The sequence below is a fragment of the Talpa occidentalis genome, unplaced genomic scaffold, assembly GCF_014898055.3.
Source record: "Talpa occidentalis isolate TD23 unplaced genomic scaffold, MPIMG_talOcc4v2.1 talOcc4.15, whole genome shotgun sequence".
Taxonomy (NCBI): Eukaryota; Metazoa; Chordata; class Mammalia; order Eulipotyphla; family Talpidae; genus Talpa; species Talpa occidentalis.
In genome coordinates this window covers 65,705,983-65,727,298 of record NW_023601543.1, presented here as the reverse complement: position 1 = coordinate 65,727,298, position 21,316 = coordinate 65,705,983, and the positions used below count along the sequence as shown (strand labels likewise).

Genomic DNA, 21,316 nt, shown 5'->3' with positions numbered 1-21,316 from the left:
GGTAATCAGGCCATTCTTCTTTCAGGAATGGATCCATGTGCCAATCCAGTACACAGTAGTGTGTATTATATGGAAATAGGGTGATCTCAGCCTCAAAAGCTCACTTTTACAGGGGAAGCAAAATTGTAAAAAACACACAGCATGCAGTAGATTAAGTGCTGTGATAGAGGCACATAGTAGATACTCAATGGATATTTGTTGAATTACTGAACGAAATGTGACCCAATGTGCAAATAACTCGTCATGATAGACTTCTAGGCTCTTTTTTTTAAGATTTATGTATTTATGCATACAAGAACTGGGGTACAGGCGAGAGGTGTTGGGGGTGGGTGAGAGGATTCACCAGAGACAGAGCAGGGCACAGAACAGGCAGACTGACTGAAATACACTGCTGAGGGGAGCAGCGGGCGAGTCAGGAGAGGTCTGCTGTGCCATGTGGTCACCTCCCTGGCTGGGGATCAAACTAGTGCTGCAGTGGCTGCAGATAGCTTCCTAGGTTGTGTTTTAACCCCTTGCGCCATCAGGGAGGCCCTTATCTTCTAGGTTCTTAAACATTGCATTAGCATGTTTTTTGATGCAGTTAGCAACTGTGGACTTAAAAAAGATTTCAAGGAAAGATGGGGATATTTGCCAGTGAGGAAGTTTCCTTATTCTCCCATAAGCAACCTGGTCAAAACAGAAGAAAACACTATGCCACCCATAGTTTCCAAATTGGTTTTTTGTGAAGGAAGAGACTCACAAATCATTCTGTTAATTAACTGTCTCATGATTATTGAGCAATACAGGTGGCACTGCTCTTCATGGCTACTCAGCTTAACAGAGAAGCATCATTTAGACCTTGAAGAATCTAGCTCAGCAGGAGGAAATGTGTATGCTCTGGAAATGATATATAATTCATCCCATCTTGCCACACCCAAAAATAAAAATTTTTATTGACTAGATTTTAACTGTTTTACAAATACTCCACTCACCATGCATTGATTTCTTAGCATTTGTGTGCCTATAACACTAGGCACAAACATAGAAAAAAAATCTACTCATGGCTCTCTCTCAAAGAGCTCAAAGTATTTTGTTTAGCAACATCTTTTCATTCATAATAAGATTTCTACTTTATTTTGAAAACAATTATTCACTCAATCAATGTTATGCGGCACTGTTATATTCGTAAGAGTGTGCTAGAAACAAAGTATATATTAGACGGAGAAAGGAAGATCTCTGCTACCAAACGTTGAGAGTATTGTAGGGGAAGAGACACCTTGTCAGGCAAGACTAGTGCTTGAAGTGTCATCATGGACCAGGGAAAGGGGAAATCTCTGCCTAGAGGAGTTAGCGGCATCTTTAAGAGGATATCACATTTTACCTGGTCTCAGGAGATAGGAAAAACATTAGACACCAGGAAGAGAAAGTAGGTAACCTAGGATTTAGGAGAGGAGGGGCAGTGGAAGTAGGAAGGACATTTCAGGCAAAGAGAATAACAGGCATGCAATCAGATCATGAAAGGCCATGGAATAATCTAGAAGTAGAAAAGCAGGGGTTTATAGGTGGGTGTAGGGGGAAGAAGAGGCTAGAGAAACGGGATGGAGAGAGATGGTGAGAGCCCTGCAGAATGTGCTCAGGGCTTCATACTGTGCTTTGCAAGGCAGCAGGGACTGAACAGTAGGGAAATCCAGATACATAAACGTGGCCACCCTTAAGGTACAGGCTGGACTCCCATCTGAACTTGGATGTGGAGCTCAGCGATCGCATACACGCCACACCCCAAGAAGGTATGACAAGATGTTTCCTCACATAATGAGACTTTCTGGCAGAGTAGGGTAGCGCCAAAGAGGGTCCAAAAATGACTTGAGAGAGCAAGTTGGGGAGGCTAGGTGGGGGTTTTTTGGTGGTTAGGGAGTGGGACCAGGGTGCGTGGGACTGGGGTTTGTGTTGTTTAACTCTCTCACCAGCACCAAGGTGGGGAGCACTCAGCTTCCTTATAAGCTTACCTACTTGTGGGGCAGAAGAGGGCAAGATGTGGCTTAGAACAGGCAGTCGAACATCAAAAAATAGACGCATGATGCTAGTGTCCTCACATTGTTAAAAATCTATAAACCAGAAATGAAACAGGAGTAGTGAGGAGACAGCCTGCAAAAGGGTGGGGTGGACCGGGGACCCTACAGGAGGCATGGCAGATAACCAGGCCAAAGGAAACGAGGCCCTCAGCCCTGACAGTGAAAATGAGCGTGGTTTGAGGAGTGTTTCAGAGGAAGAACTGAGATTTGGTGTCCAAACACAGGTAGTGAGTGGGAGAATTGGTTGAGCAAGTGGAGAAGTAGTCAGAACTGGGGTCAGATGGATGGGAGGAGACGTTGAGTGAGAGTTTGAGGTATTTGCAATGGGATGGCCTGGGGTCATCTCAGCCTTTGAGAACTGTTCCACTGTGTTTCCAGATAATGCCCTATTCTAGGTCCTCTTGAGTGAAAGTGGTCACACATCAGAATGCTGAAAAGGAAAAGCTGTCTGACCCCGAGTTGTGCTTGATTTTCTTTTCATTTTCTAAGGAATTTTTATTGCTGCTTTTCTTGTTACAATAGCAATACATATTTCAGGGATAAAATACAGATATGTGAGAACTGGCAAATAGAAATGATACACAGACTCTCCATGTGGAAATGATAGCCAGTATCCTATTGGTTTATTATCTTCTAGAGTCCAAATATGGGAACGAGTTTGTCTATGAAAGTTAGAGGACACTTCAGAGAGGAAATAATATCTTGTCTGGATCTTTGAGGATTTTGAGGCTGTTTGCTGGTCATAAAGGGGGAGCAGGTGGGCTGAGAATGGGGGTGTACAGAATGAGGAACATTTTAAAGTCAAGAGCATGGAATTCATTATGTTTTATCACCTAATATTTTAACTTAATATATTAATTTAACTTCTGTATTATGAGCACACAATTTTTAAGTGAAATTTTTGGTGAAATGTATACATAGGAAATATATATTGTCTATTACTCTTAGGAATGACCAGAGTGGGTCTTTTTGAAACTGCTTTCTGAAACAGTTGTTGTGGAAATATGAACCAGCCAACCACAACTGCCTGATACCACCATCCTCAAGGGCCTATTTCTGAAGACTGGGCTTGCTGCTTGCCCTGCTCACTCAGTCCCAGAGCACAGCAAATGTGATTGTCTGAACAGTGATTTTCCTCCATGAGTGAAAATTCCGACATTTTTCTACCTTTGCTTGATTTGTTGTAATTAAAGAAGTATATATATGTATATATATATATATATCAGAAATTAGAATTCAATTGGACCCAGAAAGTTAACTGCAGGTCTTAATTTTCAAACAATGTGGGTATATTGTGGTAGAGAAGTCAATGGCCACACTATGAATCCCAGGATGTAGGTCAAGTAAGGGATTCTGTACTGGAAACCATTGTTGATAGTCCTGTTGGAATCTTTAGCTTTAGGAAGATTATGTTGATGGTTAGATGTCATCAGTGTCCTGCTAAGTGATTTTTGACCTTTTGTTTGTGTTATGGGTGAAGTGTACCAGCGAGTCTGTATTTCTGACTCAGAATTAAAACAAGAAATTCTTAGATGTGACACTACCCACTCACCTTTCTTTCACTTTCTATGTCAGACCTGACCAAATGTTTAGAGAAGGATCTTAATCTGCACATTCAGGTTTCATCAAGTGTTGCTTGCAAAGGCAGTGATGACTCCTCTTAGTTAAAAACAGACCTTCAGTCTTACTGTTTTTTTTTTTTTTTTGCTTGCTACCATGAAGTATGAGAGTACTATTTTTCTGAAATGTATGAAATGATTGGTAATTTCTTCCTTCCTAGAGAATAAACTGCACTGAAGTCTCTCCATAAGGCGCATTCTTTCAGTGTGACTCATTTTTTGAGAATTGCTTTTGGAAATTGCTTGATGAAGTGTGTTTCTGTCCAGTGGGTTGTTTACCAGAGAAGGGATTCAATGCACTGTGTCCCTACAGTGGTTTCAGTGGTAATAGAGAGTGTTCTCTAGATTCCACATGAAGTATTAAAGAGCTTGGGGTTCAAGTGGTTCCATGATTAAGTAGTGTTATCTATTGATTAAGTATCAGTTATCTATTACATGATAATGCTATGTAATCAGCTACCAAACCTTAATAAAACTTAAAAAACACATGCCAAGTTCCACTTCCAGCATGAGAGGGTGACACGCTGTCCCTACCCCCAAATGTCCCTACCCCCAATTCCAGAGCCAAGGCTCAGACTTTTGCCCTAAGAGAAGCAAGCCATAAAACAACACTAAATCTCTTACCAAAGGAACTGATTTCACTTGCAAAGGATATTGGTAAATATCCTTTGATGTTAGGACAACCTGGCCCAACAACAAAGAACGATCTAGTCCAAAATGTCAGTAGTGGATGTATAGCTGAGGGGCAGAGCTACTGACTGCAAAACATCAATGGTGTTGAGAGTGATAAATTCTGCTTTAAGTCATGTGTGTCGATTAGAATTACAATTTGGGGCGGGGGTATGTGCTTAACATCTGTCTTTTCCACTAGACTAGATATTCCATAGGAATGAGAGAATGTCTTTGTGGACATTGATTATCCAGCACATAAATCAGAGTCAGATACTTTGTAGCTGCACAGTAAATATCTGTTAAATGAAAGAAGGAAGAGCAGTCAGGAAGTAAGGAGAAAGCAAAATGCTTTATAAGGATATATAAACATTTCTGGGTGTAGAAGATACTGCCATTGTGCTGCAGGTAGCCCACCAGCCCTTACCATTGTGATGCATATTTGCCTGACTTTCAAATATCAGAGCCTCTTTCTTAGAGTGAGGACTTTCCTTGTTACCCAATAGCAGGAGAGTTCAGAATGCTTGGGGCTTTATCTTCCCCCTGAAAAGTGTATTTTTGAGTTTTCCTAAAACTTCCTCAGTGACTTTAAATTTATTAGTGAATAATGCTTTTTGCTCCCTTCTCTCAATTTCTCACCTCCCTACTAGAGTTTCCTGGAAACACTTCCTGTGGTGGGCTAATTGTCCTCAAATGTAAGCAGATCCGAATCCCTTAAACCTGCGACTGTTCGCTTACACAGCAAAGGAGAATTCACATAGACGACTTAAGTTGTGCATTTTGAGATGGGAGACTATTCTGTATAATCTGATAGAGTGTTAGTTACAAACACATATGTCCTTATAGGAGGGAGGCAGCAGTAGATTTGGCACAGAAGGAAATCTGATCACAGAGACTACACTGCTGACTGTGAAGATAGAGGAAGGGGCCACAGACAAGCAATGTACACATGTCGTTTTAAGCCACCACACTTGTAGAAATTCATGTTAGTGACCACAGGAATGTAATACAGATTTGGGTACCTGGAGGTGGATTGCTGCTGTAACATATCTCAAGAGTGGCGCTGACCATGGACTTGGATAATTCTATAAACTGGAATCATTTTGAGGAACATGATAAGAAAAATCCTAGATTGTCTTGAACATTGGCTGGAAATAGGGATGTTGAATGTGCTCCTGGTGAGACCTCAAAAGAAAGTGGGGAATACAGTAGAGAAGATCTAAATCAGCACCAACAGTCTGTTGGTAGAAGTATGAATGTCCAAAGTTTGCTGGTGAAGATGTACAAGAAATTCAGAATAGGGACTCCCTGGTGGCGCAGCGGGTTGAACGCAGCACTGTGAAGCTGTCCACAGCCTCTGCAGTGTAGGTTCAATTCCCGGCCGTCCAGGGAGATCCCCACATGGTGCGGCAAATCTCTTCTGTCTCGCCCGCTGCTCCCCTCAGCAGTGCTTTCTGTCCGTCTGCCTGTTCTGCTCCCTGTTCTGTCTCTGGTGAATCTTCTCAATCTCCCGCGCCTCTGGCCTGTACCCCAGCTCTTGTATAAATAAATAAATTTAAAAAAAAAAGAAATTCAGAATATAAGAGGGTGGAGAGGGAATTCTTGTTATACAGTGGCAGAAATTTGAGATGAATTGTGTCCTGTAGTTATGCAGAAGCAGAACTTATAAGCCGTGAATTGAAGATTTAAACTGAGCAGATTTCCAAGAAAAGTACTGAAGTCATGCCCGGGTTTCTTCTTAGCACTTAACGGTAAATGTTAGAGGAAAGACGTAGATTGAGGATGCTGTTAAGCAAAAAAGGAATGAAGACTTGAAAATATGAGAAGTTCTCAGTCTACCCTGACTGAAAAAGACATTAAATTGACAAGACACAATGTCAGAAAAGCATCAAGGATGAAGATAGAATCAAGGGTGAAGCTGGGCAACCTTTAGCTAATGCCTCTTATGGATTAAAAGATCACAATATTTAATCAGAGGACTTTTTGGAGTGACATGGGGTGTATGTGGATCATGAATATCCCCAGCCATCTAAGCAGCAGGACTAGGCTGGGTCTGTGAATGAGCATCTTGGCTAAAGGTACAAATTTCCATGCCATGTGAGGGAGATTGCGAGGATTCTGAGTATATCAATGGAAACAATGCCATCTTCCATTGAAAGGACAGAGAGGAGATGACATTTTAGGAGCTGTGTGACTCCTAAAATTTGACAAGCAGAAAACAGTTGGATAAAACTACTCAACTTCAAACATGTGCTTCATTCAAAACAACGGAAAGATGATTCTGAGGGCTGATGTCAGGGCTTCGAGGGCAGAGCTATGGACCAGGAATAGCCATGAGATCTGGAGGAAGGGCCTCAAGAATGAAAAGATTATTCCTAGGTCTTGAAACCTGCTTGGATGTTGAAATTGCTTGGGTCAGACTCATTTTTTTCTTTTTACTTCCTCTCCTTTGGAATGGAAATATCTATAACTGTTATCAGCAGTAAGTGAGCCCTAAACAGCAGAAACATAAGGGGAAGATTAAAATGAGAAGAAATATCTCTTGGTGCTCTGGCTTCACCTAGGACAGCCAAGAAAAGGCATCACTGGGCATTAACTGAGCACAGGTACAGGTGTTCACCTCTCTTGACACATGAATCCATTGAGTGGATCACTGTGACTTCCCAAATGATTAAAAGGTACTTTTCAAACAGTATCACATCAGGACTCTCCCACAGATAGGAAGTGAACATGTGTTGAAACATTGTCTGTACTCATGAGGGAATGAAAACCTAGCATAATGGGTTCAAAAGAGAATCTGAAGATTAGGTACAGGAATACAGATTACAAATATTTAAATGAATATGTCAACCAAAGCAAACTGGTTTCATTACAAAAGGGGGGATGGTTTATCTCTACCAGACAAATATTTTACATCTTTATCAATAACCTACCACCAAAAAAAGGTGGTAAAAGAACTCAAAGACAGTCTAAGGCTAGAGTTATATAACATGGAGCAGTGAACTAAAGCAGGGGAAAGTTTTTCATTGAAACACATTTATTTCTGTATCATTAAAGTCAAGCAATGAAGTGCAGTACTCTCAAAATCAGGGCCCCAAAGTCCTGGATGTTTCTAGGCTGAGGCCTGATAAGGTCACCATGGGCACCAGCGGCTTCACAAAGTCTAAGATGTCATAAAGGCAGCTCCTGACCAATGAGGGGCTAGCGATGGGGATAGAGTGGGCCAGCCTCATACCTTCAGGACTTCAAACTAGAGCCATAAACAGCAAACATCATGTCAGGGAAAGAAGGTCGTGAGAATTGTCAGACTCCAGTCCACTCGATAATAGCCGAGTTCCAGTGCCCCGTGAGCTTCGTGGATCGCCTTCTGCAGGAGAACCAACATTCCCAATGTCTGAATTTATCCAGCCCAGATTTTCTCCTTGCCATGCTTGACTACCTCACCGACTACATCCTAGAGCTGATAGGCCATGAGGTCAACAGCGGTTTTCAGCTCATCGCTCGAGATATGGCGGGACTAGGCAGCAACGGAGAGCCGCACTACTTGTTGAAGGATGCAGCCTTCTCTCTGTTTGACGAGACTCCGGGATCCAGGAGGACTGGCTAAAGTCGGGGTTCCACGGCCTGGCTGGTGCCCTCACAGTCTTTACCAAAGACCAAAACTTAGAGCTGAGGAAGCCTGGCCTCTGTCATTGACAAATGCTATTAAAGGATTTAAGTCCATTGCAATGTTTTTGACTTTTTGTTATTTTAATTTTCAGTTGACGGTGTCTGGGAGATATCTTGGATGAGCTATCTGGCGGTGGGGTGGCCAAAGAGGAGTGGGGTGGGGGAGGTGGTTAGAAGGTGTGGTCAGTGTGGAATGATTGACCCAATCGGTGATTTTGGGGAGCCCTTTCTATGGGTGGCTGGGGAGCGGGGAGAGTGACCCTGGTGGGTGTAGCTGGCTGAGGTCCTGGAAGAAGAAGACTTTCTCACTGTTTCTGAGCAAGGCAAGGCCTTGAAGTTGGCGGGGGCATCTCTGGGGTGTTGAATTGCCAGAAAGATGGTCATAGCTGGGTGGGGCTGAAGACCAGGAACAAGGTGATGGATCTGGAGGGGTGGGTGGAGAGGGGGGCATGCAGTTTCCGTGAACTGGGCCTCGTGACGATTTGGGCTTCACTTGAAGACTGAGGAGTGGGGGCAAGAAGCCATAAAGGAGTGATGGCCGTGTGGATTTCCTTTTCCATGTCGTGCCTCAGTCCAAACCAGGAAGTCACACAGCTAATGTTAGTGCTGTGATGCTTTCTGCATAATGTCGCCTTCTGTCCCCTTGTGAGCATTGATAAATTAAATGGTCTTACTACATAAAAGTTACTCTGGCCTAAGACAGGCAATCCAAGGAGTTTTAAAGAAAAAGCAGCCCCTGTCTCCCTCCATGCAGCTCAGACGCTTAGGCGCGCTTCCCACGGTGCCGCTGGGCCTGGCTCTCATTGCTGGCAGTTTGGGCCACTGGTGTGAAAACCACAGCCTGCTAGGCCTCATGGAGGGACGGGAGGAAGAGGCCAGGGGGGCATCTCTGAACCGGACAGACCTCGCCCTGGCTTCCTCTCTGGTCCCCTGTGTCTGGTGACGCCGCCTCCCTGCCTCCTGCCATCTCGTAAAGCTGGTGGAGCCGACTTCACCCTTGGTGCTTCCCAGGATGCCCTGACACTAATGGAGCTGGGCTTCCGCTTAGAGCTGGCTGGTATAGGTGCTTGTATAAATCCAAGACACTCTTCTTGCCACATAAAGCCCATTAAACTAGATATTTACAGAAACCTCATCATCAAGTTGTCCACCCCATGAGTTTGTGATGTATATAGAGAGCCCGCAGGGTACAAGGGTTCTCTGTTCCTCATGTGCTCGCCCGCACTTGTCTGTTTTGTCTTTTTGATATAGACAAAAAGTGGTGTGAGGTGATAGCTCACTGCGGGAATAGCCCAGAATCCCTTGGTCCCTGTGTCTGACAGTTCCTGCAGGGTATGGCTAAAGGGAGACTGCCTAAGTGTTTAGAAATAGAATAGAATGTAAGAAATAGAATTTAAGAGAGAGGGAACTTGTGTATGAACATCAATGCATCGTTTCCCTAGAGGATTTGCATTTCCCTAACAATAGGTGATGATGAATATCTTTTCATGTACCTGTTGACCATTTGTATGTCTTACCTGTCTAATTTTTTAAAACTTTATTTTGGGTTATGATGTGGCTTATTTAAGCAGAGAATATTCTCTCAGATATTTCATAGAGGTCACATCAGAGGATTTTATCAAAGGCCAGAGAAGTCATTGTGTGTGGATGCACCATGCGGGGTTCGCAGGTCTGTGTGCTCCAGTGTCACTCGACACCTGACCCCAACCTGCAGTTGTCAACACTAATAGTCACTGTCACACCTCTGGGTAACCAGATGTCCTGGGTTCTTTCATTCTCTGGAATGAAGTCTGGAATTTGAGGTGATATTTGGAGATTGAGTGTTAATAACCTCTTGTTGCAAGCACTCTGGAGAGGGGACGTGGGAGAACCGGGTGGATTGGTCCTGTCACCCCTTTAAGAATGGTGCTTCAGCTAGGCTTGTGGGTTCCATAGGACACATGGGTCACGGTCAGCATAGCAAGCAGAGAGGAGCCCTGCCTTTGAGAATCCATGAGCCATCCAAGTTTGACCCTTTGTACATTTCTGATGGTGGTAAGGATTTGCTGTAGTTCGGAGGCCATGGAGAGGACACCATTGACAGCCTGTGCCCTGTTGGGAGTGGGAAAATCATAACCAGAGTAGGGCTAGAGGCTGGGGAGGGTGTGGCTGCCAAACTAGATCTGTGATCAAAAGCAGTGTAAGGGCAGGCCAGGGTCAGGCACAGATCAACATGGCAAAAATATGTATGAGGTGAGGTGAACCCAAGAGTAGAGCCTGAGGGAACTTGGATGGTAATGTAACTTGGTGTTGGCATGAATACAGGCCTGGGAGCTAGGCCAGAGGATTTTTGAAAGCCCAGAATCCCTTGGTCCCTGTGTCTGACAGTTCCTGCAGGGTATGGCTAAAGGGAGACTGCCTAAGTGTTTAGAAATAGAATAGAATGTAAGAAATAGAATTTAAGAGAGAGGGAACTTGTGTATGAACATCAATGCATCGTTTCCCTAGAGGACAAATTACAAAGTAGCCTCTCACAGATCTAATCTAGGCAGCAGATGGGCTCATTAGGCCTACACTGATGTTTTTAAAGGAAAATTGATCAGTAGCCAAAATTCAAAAATTTACTTTGATTACCGGCTTCTCTTGTGAAATCATAGTGCCTGAGAATGACATGGTCAGAGGCAGATGAAGATGACTAGGTGGCTCCGCCATTAATTTTGGGCCTTTCTGGTTTGCCAGTCTTCACCTTTCCCTATTTTATCTCATGTATGACTTACGTGGCTAATTTACAGTACCAGCTGGCTCCTAAAGATACCTGAATTTATTGTTGTCATAGTAATTTAATTTTAAAACCACTCTTTTCTAATTTTTTTGTATGTGTGTAGAACTGGGGTGTTAGGCCAGAGGTGTGGAGAGGTGAGAGGATGCAGAGACAGAGTGGGGAGCAGAGCAGGCAGAGCTACTGAAATACACTGCTGAGGGGAGCAGCTGGTGAGACAGGAGAGGTCTGCTGTGCCTCTGTGGGATAGCACTCTGGCTGGGGATCGAACTCAAGCCATAGCAGTAATATCACTGAGACTTAAACCCTAGGCCACCAGGGAGACCCCTTTCCTTTGTTTTAAGGAGAATAAATAAAGGCATATAGATGTCAGATCAAAGGTATATTTTGGTGAGATATAAAGTCACTGCTACCCAGGCAGAATACTTTTAAAGCAGTGTGGGATGCTGAAATATGGCTTCTTGAAGTATTCAGTTTATAATTCTAGAGCCTGTACATGGTACTTTATATTTTACAAATGGGAGTTTGAAGGTGTAATTAACTTAAAGATATTGAGATGGAGAGATTATCTTGGATAATCATAGTTGACCCTAGTAATCAATGTGTCCTTCTATGTGGGAAGCAGAAATGAAAGACAGTGTGACAACTGAAGCAAGATGCTATACTGCTAGCTTTGAACTTGAAGAAGCCATGAGTCAAGAAATGCAAATGTTTCAGCTCTAGAAGTTAGAAAAGGGAAAGAAACTGTTCCACCCAAGACCTTCCAAAGACCATTGTAGCAGAAGTATACACTCATACTTAACAATGATAACTAAGAGACTTACTTATCACTAAACCAAACAATTAAACTAATCTTGTATGTCAAAGATTTACATAAATTAGTTGAATTTGATTTATTATAATAGCTGTGAGTTTCTGAGAAAATATATATTGTTTAAATGTACACTTAAGGTAATTAGGAATGTTCAGTTGATATAAGCAATTATATAGATAGGTAATCAAAGCAGAGGCCATTTAAGAGATCTTGTAATCTAGTATATTAATATCATCCAGAGGTAAGAAAACTTTATACTTACAATTGGAGGTGAAGATATTTCTGAATTGCAGACAGATAGACATATGGGCACAGAGAGATAGAAATTATAGCTTCAATTCTACAATTTCAGCCGTGAATCAAGTATGAACCAGAAAACCTCACCAGTTCAGATATTAAAAAGCTGTTTTTCTCCTAGAGGGTATTCTAGGAGATTCTTGGAAATTCTTAATTGATTTGAATAGATAAATAGCCAAAGACTGAAGAACCAGATTCTCTGTTGTCTCTCACCTATCTCTACAAACCCATTCATAGAGATCTCCTAAAACCGAATGCTCAACCATTATGCTAACGTTGGGAATAACTTCGAGCTGTAAATTAGCAAAAGCACAAAGGAAAATTAAAATCAGTAAAATGAAATCGACAAAGTGCCATGGGTGCTTTTGATTCCTCTAGAAGCAGCACTACACAACATTCTGGAGTTTTAACTGAGAACGAGGCATACTTCTTTGTCTTTGATGTTTGCCTGACTGATAGGTGAATCCTCTGGGCATATCAGCATGACCTTCAAAATGGTTTAAAGGCATTTTCAAACAGTAAAATCATGACACTCATATAGATATGAGATAGAAATGTGTTCAAAGAATCTCTAACTCATGAGCAGTTGGCAGACATTGTAACCAATTCAAAAGAGAATCCAAAGAACATAGAAATATTGATTATATTTAAATGTGAAGGCCAAATCAGTTTTATTACCACGTCTGAGGAAATAGACCACCATTTGTAAAGTCATTTAGTGTGTCCATTTGTGACCAGTAACTTATAAATGGATGTAAAAGACAATATTAGACTAGAATCAGGTAACTTGGAGTCATGTTCTAAAGACAGGGCAGTGTTTCCATTGAAACCCCCCCCCTTTTTTTTTGCTAGAAGTTTAAAGTCAGGTAGAAAATTAAGAGTTCCCTCAAAAAGACTGTCTGGTTATCAGGGAGACTTGGTTGCTATTATGGACATTTCTTGGCCAGTCCTAATCCCCATAGATACTGATGATATCACAAACAGTACCTAGTAACAAGGATAGCCAACCACCTGACCAATGAATTTTGGGGCATGTGGTAGGAATTAGCACGGGTGTCTTAAAGGCCCAGCTGGGCTATCGATCCTGGTGGATCAGGGGCAAAACCCAGCAAACATCATGCCTGGGAGAAAAAGGCACTGGCATTCTCAGAGCAGAGTGACTGCTTACCGCCAGCCTTCTGGAATGTATTCTGATAGAAGGTTGCTATGCCTGATGCCTGAATTCGTCCACACCTGTTTTCCTTCCTTGTGTGCTGGAGTACCTGAAAGCCAACATCCTGAAGCTGGCAAGCAAGGAGGCCCAAGACAAGTGCAAGATGCTCATCATATCAGAGCATGCGGACAGAGCAGTGGACAGCAACCAGCACCTGGGCCAGCTTTTTGAAGACAAGACCCAGCCTCAGATTGAGATGCCCCATCCATCTAGGAAAGAGGAGAATGTGAGTCCCGAGGAGACGTCATCAACAGCCTCATCTAGTGCCCAAATTATCCATTGATGAGAGTGGCCTGGTCTTCTACCATTAGCACGTGCTATTAAAATGTTCAAAATCCATAAATTGGCTTCTGACTCCTCTGTTTCGTTGTTTTCAGTTGGCAGTGTCTATGAGACATCTGGAACTAGCTATCTGGGGGAAGAGGGAGCAGTAGAAGGTGTAGTCATTGTGGCACGGTCGACCCAAACGGTGATTTGGGCGTGCCCTTTGTAAGGGTGGCTGGTAGTAGGGGTGGCCCTGGTGGGGGTAGCTGGCTGAGTTCCTGGGGAAAGAAGACTTTCTCATTGGTTCTGAGCAAGGCAAGGCCTTGAGGTTGGTGGGGTACAACTCTGGGGTGTTGAATGGCCAAAAAGATGGTGGTAGCTGGGTGGAGCTGAAGACCATGACCAAGGTGATGGATCAAAAGGGGTGGGCGGAGTGGGGGGCAAGCAGTTTCCATGAACTTAATGGGATAAGGGCTTCACATGAAGGTTGAAGATTGGAGGAATTCTTAGTACTTTGTTGAAAGCCATAGGAAACTAATGTACCTCACATATAAACTGTCTTTCAAATTCATGTCTCAGCAGCTACTTTATAAGGGAACTCAAGTTAGGCTACTAGGTGAAAAGAAAATTGTCCCATCTTTCTTTTAGTTGTCCCCCACCAACTTCTTGTCACATGAGGCATATGATTGTGTTTTGAAATGGGTTGGAATCGCGAAAGCTTGGTAAGACTTGGCTAAGCAAACTAGTTTTCTCATCACAAATTTGGTCAAAAAATAAATCCCCTTGGGCGACATTTACTTTGTGATAGAGTAACTGGTATGGACTAGCCCTTTTACCATAAACAATGGTAACATGGGACAAAATAAACTGTTTTCAGGTATTATACAACAAACAAAAAGCTGTGATTCCAGAAAGAAAGGAAACCCACAAGGTCATTTGGCCATCACTCCAGCTTTCTGTCTAGGGAAGAATTCCCAGTGGCTCAGTGAGCTAGATTTTAGGAATAACAGTCATCATGGCTAAGGAGGCAGTAATGAGAGTTCAGTGGACCTAAAGAAGCTCAACTTTGCAAGACCGGATATTAGAGAATATGACACTAAATAAAAGGTCTTCAAAAATTCATATGGAGATTTTTCCAAGAGTCTTTGAGGATTGAAGTGAACATTCATAGGGTAGAACTACTTGATACTTAACAGAAGTTACTGGGTTGAGAGGGAAAGAAGAGACATTGCTAGTTGACCTGCTCCATATGTTGGACTCCAGCCTACCAAGAGTGAAGAGACCTTGATAATATCTCATTAATATCCTGGACATCCAACCATGACATAAGAAGACTTAAGAGTAAAGATTCTTCCCTAAACTAAGACTGATAATAGATCCACCCCTCAAAATCCTCAACCCTACCCTTATAAGATATGTATAAGAGATAAAATTTGAAGACTGATTCCTCAAAATCATTTAGGAAAGACCTTAGACTTTATATGTATATGTTGTAATAAGGCATAAAACCAAACCTATTGAATTGCCTACTAGAAAGCAAATAAAAAAATCATTGTCCTAAGTAAGATAGAAGCACTCAATCTCTCTGTATGTCATCCACATTGTCCAATATACAATAAAAAAAATTCATGCACAGAAACAGGAAAATGTGACTACAGTTGAGGAAAAAGTTAATAGAAACAAATACCCTTATGTCTGATTAATTGAACTTTTTAAAAAGATTTATTTATACAAGAACCGGGGCACAGGCCAGATGCACAGGAGGGTGAGAGGATTCACCAGACAGAGCGGGTAACAGAACAGGCAGATTGACTGAACTACACTGCTGAGGGGAGCAGCAGGTGAGACAGGAGAGGTCTGCTCACCATGTGGGACCCTCGCCGGCCGGCCAGGATCGAACCGGCACTGCAGAGGCTGCAGACAGCTTCACAGTGTGGCGCTCAACCGACTGCGCCACCAGGGGAGGCCCCGATTAATTGAACTTTTAAGATGAAGACTTGAAATCATTTACCCGGTGGGCAAAGAATGAAAGAATATATTCAAAGAATGAGAGGAAAATATGATTCTAATAAATGAACATGTATAGTATTTTAACAGACAAATGAAGGCTATAAGTAACCAAATGAAAACTTGAGAACTTAAAATTACAGTAACCAAAATAAAAGCCACACTAGATGGACTGCACACCAGCTTGGAGAGAGCTGAAGAACGGGTGAGCTTAAAGCCAGTTGGTAGGAATTATCCAATCTGAAAAAAAGAGCAAAACATACATCTTTGAGACTTTTGAAAGATACTGTATTGAAGTCTCCTGTATGACTCTTTGAACATCAGGAAGTACTAGCTTTCTTTGTACTTTTACGCTAGTCATCTCTTGAATTTCCCAGGACCTCAGAGGCACACTGCTGTTGAAAACTAGTCCTGTTATGGTAACATACATGAATAATCATCCTTGGAAAATGAGCTTCCCAAAATTTCACTTATTCCAACTTAAGATGCAGTGTAGTACTAGCACTAAGAGAACATCAGCTGGGCAGCCTCATTCTGTTACGCATTTGTCTCTAAAAGTCATAGTACACAGTTGAGTTTTATGCTTAGATATGTGGACTGTGGTGCAGAAGCCTGGGCTGAACTTCTGGCTGCACCATTTACTAGTTGGGTAACTAACTGTGGGCAAAATACTTAGTTTGCTCATCTGTAATACAGGGATAATAATAGTTCATACCTAATAAATTTTGGAAATTATGGGAGGTGATATATGTAAGGCACTTCAAATAGTACCTGGAACATATGTTTTAGTTATCAGCAGATAATTTTTTCAGATCATTTAAGAACAGAGTTGGGAAGAGGCTATTAGAAGAATAAATCACCTTTAAACAGTGACTGGAAAAATCTCTCACGTCAAAAATCTTCAGAAGATGAAACAGCTGTTACCCTTCCCCTGCGGATGAACAGGGGCCTTTTTCAAGGTAAAGATATTGCCTGCTTCTCAGAATGAAAACATAAACTTTATGCTGGGTGCTCCTGGGTGTGTTCAATGGGTAAATAGACTGTGGGAACAAAAGGCTGGTTTTTCTAGTTCCTGCTCCTAGTATTCCAGAAGGGTTCAAGTAGTTCAGCTTTCCACAGTTTGTGTGTCTAAAAGCAAAACGAGCTTGCAAAAATGTTCTAACCAGCAGATTGAGGTAAGAATAATATGTTTAGGAGGCTTCATTATCATAGTGCTTTCTTGATTTTTCTATTTTTGTGCATTTGAGTGGGTGGGGTTGCTTGTCAGGAAGTAAATGACTCCATCCACTATTTGATGTGGGATTTTTACATTCAAAGGAGAACAAAAGGCATATATACAGGGGGGGTATTTTGGCTATTGGGCTACTATAACTGGTTGGATTAAGGAGGGAAATATAAGCATTTTGTGCTTAGCGCTTTATGTAATCTGCACATTGAAACATTGTACTAGGTCCCACTGAACATTGAATGTTTCCAGGAGCAAATATGTATCCTAGTAACATAAAGAAATCCAGTTCACAGCAGAAGTGTTATAAGCTTTGCCACAACCTTTCACACCTCTATGTATAAACTGGCAGTCTTTTTGCTCTGAATTTCTTTCGTTTGTTAGAAAACTCAGATGCTTTGTTCAACATTGTTAAATTGTGTTTAGTATTTAGTGCTATTCTTGATGGTTAAATATACATTATAAATATATACTTAGTAATAGGATTGCTAAGGTCTGAAACCTTGAAGTAATTTCAATATGAATATACTTTAAATACTGTAAGACTAGATACTGTAAATATGAATATACACTAAAAACATGCGTCAGATTTTTTAAAAAATGCGTATTTCATAGATTGTTTTAATTAGCAATGTTATCATTGTTTAAGAAACACATTTTGCAACAGGAATTGAGTGTTTAACTGTTTCACTTTATAATAAGTTGTTTAGACAACAGTATAAAAACAAGGCTATTATAATTTATACCTATGACTTGAGTGCATGAGGATATTGAGTCCTCCTTTGGTAAAATCCTTATATAGATCCCTTCATCCATATCCCCTAATACACACCACACACACACATACCCACACCACCCCTCACCCCCTCCCTGCCGAATAACAGGGAAACAGTTGTAGGGAAAGATGAAAAAATTATTTCGTTGTCCACTCATATTTATTCTATGTATTTATGTTTTCTGAAATTCTCTGCCAGCCAGTTTGGGAATTAGCTGTGTTGTTTTTCAATTTATTCAGGCTTGAGAGTCTTCTAGTGGGTTTGTGGAATAAAATAATGAAGCAATTATTTCTACTTCTTTGTGTCTTTGAAGGCACCATTACTATTTTTGTTGAAACTACTTTTTTAATAATTACTTAGTATATTAAGGAAAGGAAAAGGAAATGCAGGTTTTAATAGCAGGTTTTAATAAGTGAAACGAGCAGTTTGTTTTACCTCAGCTCTGTTGTGCAATGACATATGTTAGGGCTATTTTGCCAACATATGTAAATACTTAGCTAATCATCTTTAATGCTTTCTATTTAGGATTTACTTGTAACTGTGCTTTTGTTCATCCCATATGTTGCTTGTGGATGTGTTCTTTTGGCTCTTATACATTCATTTCACACATTTGGATCATTTCAGAAGATTGTTTAACTTCTCTCCAAACTTGGTTCCATTCCTGGCTGTGTCTTTCTGCAGGTAGTATCATAATTTCCTTTGACCCTGGCTTCCTTACCATGCCTCTCCCACATCTTTCATCATGCCTAGCCCATGGACTTCTGAGTCTGCTGAAGGCAGCAGCAATAAAGCAGGTGGTCCCCTGATTCCATCGCTTATGGCTACCTTGAGTTCCACAAATGAGACAGAGTTCTTAGGGTCTTTACCAAGCCAGTAGGCATAGGGGTTGAGTTCATGGATTCTCGTCCCCGACTACCTGAAGTCAAATCCCAGTGCTACTCTTTACCAGCTGTGTGGAAATGAGAAAATAACCTAAGGTCTCTGTTCCTGAGTTTCCTCATCTGTAAAATGTGATAATAGTTTATACTCATAGAGGTATTTATTATAGGATTAAAAGGGTTAGTAGATGTAAAATACTTTACAACAGTGACGGGCAAGTCATAGTGAGGTGCTTTGTAAGTGTGGAGGTGGAGAGGTCATAGGGGCCAGGGACAAGGTGCCAGTTATTTGAATTGAGCCACCAGGAGAGAATCAGGTGCCTCATGGACAGGGAACACACAACCTCAGAGTGAACACCTTTACCTGGTGGATTCCCTCATGACTCCAGTCAAAAAGGATCTTTCCATCTGGTGTGGAATTGAGCAAATGCACATTTTGAGGAGGCATGAGTATTCTGAGCAACCATTCTTAGATCAAGGATGGGGGCGTAAGGGTCTTTTAGACACAAGGTTTTTGGTTAAAAAAAAAAGTCATGAAATATTGGTATTTGATGAAATCAAATATCAGTATCCAGTTGTCCAAATATTAATAAACTTGACTTTACTGTCTTCTGTTTTCTAGAAATCTTTTTTTAGTAAGCTTCAATTTCGTGGACCTTAATAATTCCATTCTCCTCAATAATATCATTGCCCAGACTGTATTTTTACTAGCACAATTAGTTTGAGTTGAATGAGGGTTTTCTTTTTTTCATCTTAAGAAAGGGCAAATAATGCTTCAAACATTCAAAGGGTACTAAGTACTTTAGACTGGTTAAGTCATTTAATCTTCATGGGAACCCCATGAGATAGATTATTATCATCCCATTTACATAAGAATAAATTTAGGGTCATAGAGATTATGCATGATTAATGGATAATTGAGTCAGCTTTCAAACCCAGGCAGCCCCAGCGCCCTATGGTGCTCTAGCATTTGGTTAAGCGGGCAGGCTGGTAAATGTTGCCATTTCAGTTTTCCTTGACAAGTGGTAAAACAATGTTTGATTGCTTTTTATACTGTATAAAAACTATTATAGATTTCTACTGGGCAGGCCCTATAGTCTCCACAAGAAGAATCTGAGTTTTCTTATCCATAGTTCTATGATCATCAAAAGTCTCATACATTGATGCTGTCTACTTAGTAGGCAGTACAGTAGACTATAAATGGGCAGCTACTTTATGCTGTGCTTATTGTTGCTTTTGACCATAGGGCTATATTCTGGGGTGCATGTTTGTTTCAGTTGTTGTTTCCACTAACACTTCAGAAGTTCAGACTCCATATTTCAAGTTGCCATTTTATATTTTTCCTTGGTTGACTATTACTTGTTTGTTTAAATGTTCTCTTAACTTCAGTCTTTTTCCCCTTGCTTTTCTCTAATCATCAGCTACAAAAATAAATTAATGGACTTCATTTTCTTCTTCACTGAATAAAAATATTAAAGTCATATTTACCTTCACTGAACCCTTTAATGACCCTTTTTATTCATTTCCAAGTATACTTAGTACCATTTGGAACTCTTGTGAGTTTAATTTAGCAGTTTCCGCTCCTTGTAACAGTTGACTTATCTGGGCTAATTTGATTTAATCTTTCTAACCCAATGCTAGAAAACACTCTGTTCCTACATTAAGAGCACGTCTGATTCATTTAAGGGTTTGTGGTTCATGTAAATAGACCTCAGTGGCCGCTTCATTTTGGTGTTATGCAGTCAGAAAACACTTCCAAAAGAGATTCAACTTGAAAGGAATTAAGAAAATGAATTAAAAAGCAACTCTAAGGACACAGTTCATTTTTTTAAAAAGATTTATTTATGCATGCATGCAAGAACTGGGGTACAGGCCAGAGGTGCAGGGCGGGGCTGTGAGAGGATTCACCAGAGACAGAGTGGAGAGCAGAACAGGTGGACCGACTGAAACATGCTGCTGAGGGGAGCAGCGGGTGAGACAGGAGAGGTCTGCTGTGCCATGTAGGTAGCTCCCTGGCCGGCGAGGGATCGAACCCTTGCCACAGAGGTTGCGGATAGCTTCATGTGCTGTGCCTAACCCCTTGTGCCACCAGGGAGGCCTCTGGACACTGCTAATTTTTAAAGCAAGTAAAATGCTCCTTAAGAGCAAACAATTAGATTGTTTTAAACCATTTAATATTAATAGTATATTCTAAGAATGGAAGTGATAGATTTTACCAGAAAATAGTTTAGATGGGGAGAAGAGAAATCATAATTGGAATGACCAACAAGTAATGATGTTCCAAGGATCAAAAGTAGACTTTAGGGCCTCCCCTGGTGGTGCAGCGGTTGAGCACTGGGCTGCGAAGCTGCCCGCGGCCTCTGCAGCGGCGGTTCAATCCCCGGCCACTGGCGAGGGTCCCACATGGCGTGCAGACCTCTCCTGCCGTGCCCTCTGCTCCCCTCAGCAGTGTATTTTATCAGTCTGCCTGTTCTATTCCTCGCTCTGGCTCTGGTGAATTCTCTCACCCTCCCATGCTTCTGACTGTACCCAGTGCTTGTATAAATAAATAAATAAATCTTTAAAAAAAATAAACTTTAAATAGAAACATACTGTTATCTGGTTATAAACCAGAAAGGTCAGCAATTGCCCTCTTGGTAAACACAGACCAACAGAGATCATATTAAACATATTTATTTAATCCAAGTATCAGAATACAGATAAAACCATTAATATATCCTCCTAAGAGCTGTTTATAGATACTTTTCAGCCTCTTGGCATGAAATTACATTAAAATCAGTACATGACTAAACATTTAGAAATTGATTTCATTTAAATCAAGTGATACATAGAAGGATGAGTTTTCCAACAAAGCAGTAGAGGCCAAGGTTGGTGCAGGTATTTCCCCCGAACTTTAAAGAAATAATGACATGTCCAAAGATGACCATGCTCACAAACATGATTTTTAGGTTGTGAAATTTGGCGTAAACTCAGTATGTACTCACATATATTTTGTGACAGTCATTACCCTCTAATGGAGAAGCCATCATGAAGGAAATAACTATAAGGAAGTCCACCTAGTAGCATGGAAAAACAA

At 41.4% G+C, this 21,316-nt stretch overlaps 2 protein-coding genes across 8 annotated transcripts in view; both read left to right on the top strand.

Annotated features, from left to right (window-relative positions):
- The window catches only part of SYTL5 (synaptotagmin like 5), a 185,814-nt gene that overhangs the window by 62,632 nt on the left and 101,866 nt on the right, over nucleotides 1-21,316 (top strand). Inside the window, exon 1 of one of the 7 annotated variants that reach the window (XM_054695783.1) lies at nucleotides 16,476-16,536. The exons of the other annotated variants lie outside the window; for them this stretch is intronic. The gene's annotated coding sequence lies outside the window, so the exon portion shown is untranslated. Of the gene's footprint in view, nucleotides 1-16,475; nucleotides 16,537-21,316 lie in introns of those variants that run through there. 7 annotated transcript variants of the gene reach the window in all.
- On the top strand, nucleotides 7,526-8,058 carry LOC119246746 (huntingtin-interacting protein M). Its single transcript, XM_037513089.2, has one exon. It carries the CDS (start codon nucleotides 7,614-7,616, stop codon nucleotides 7,944-7,946), a length of 333 nt encoding a protein of 110 aa, XP_037368986.1. The 5' UTR covers nucleotides 7,526-7,613; the 3' UTR covers nucleotides 7,947-8,058.

What these genes read in the sequence shown, in the direction of transcription:
- LOC119246746 (XM_037513089.2), top strand. Translation starts at nt 7,614, where the DNA reads ATGTCAGGGAAAGAAGGTCGTGAGAATTGTCAGACTCCAGTCCACTCG.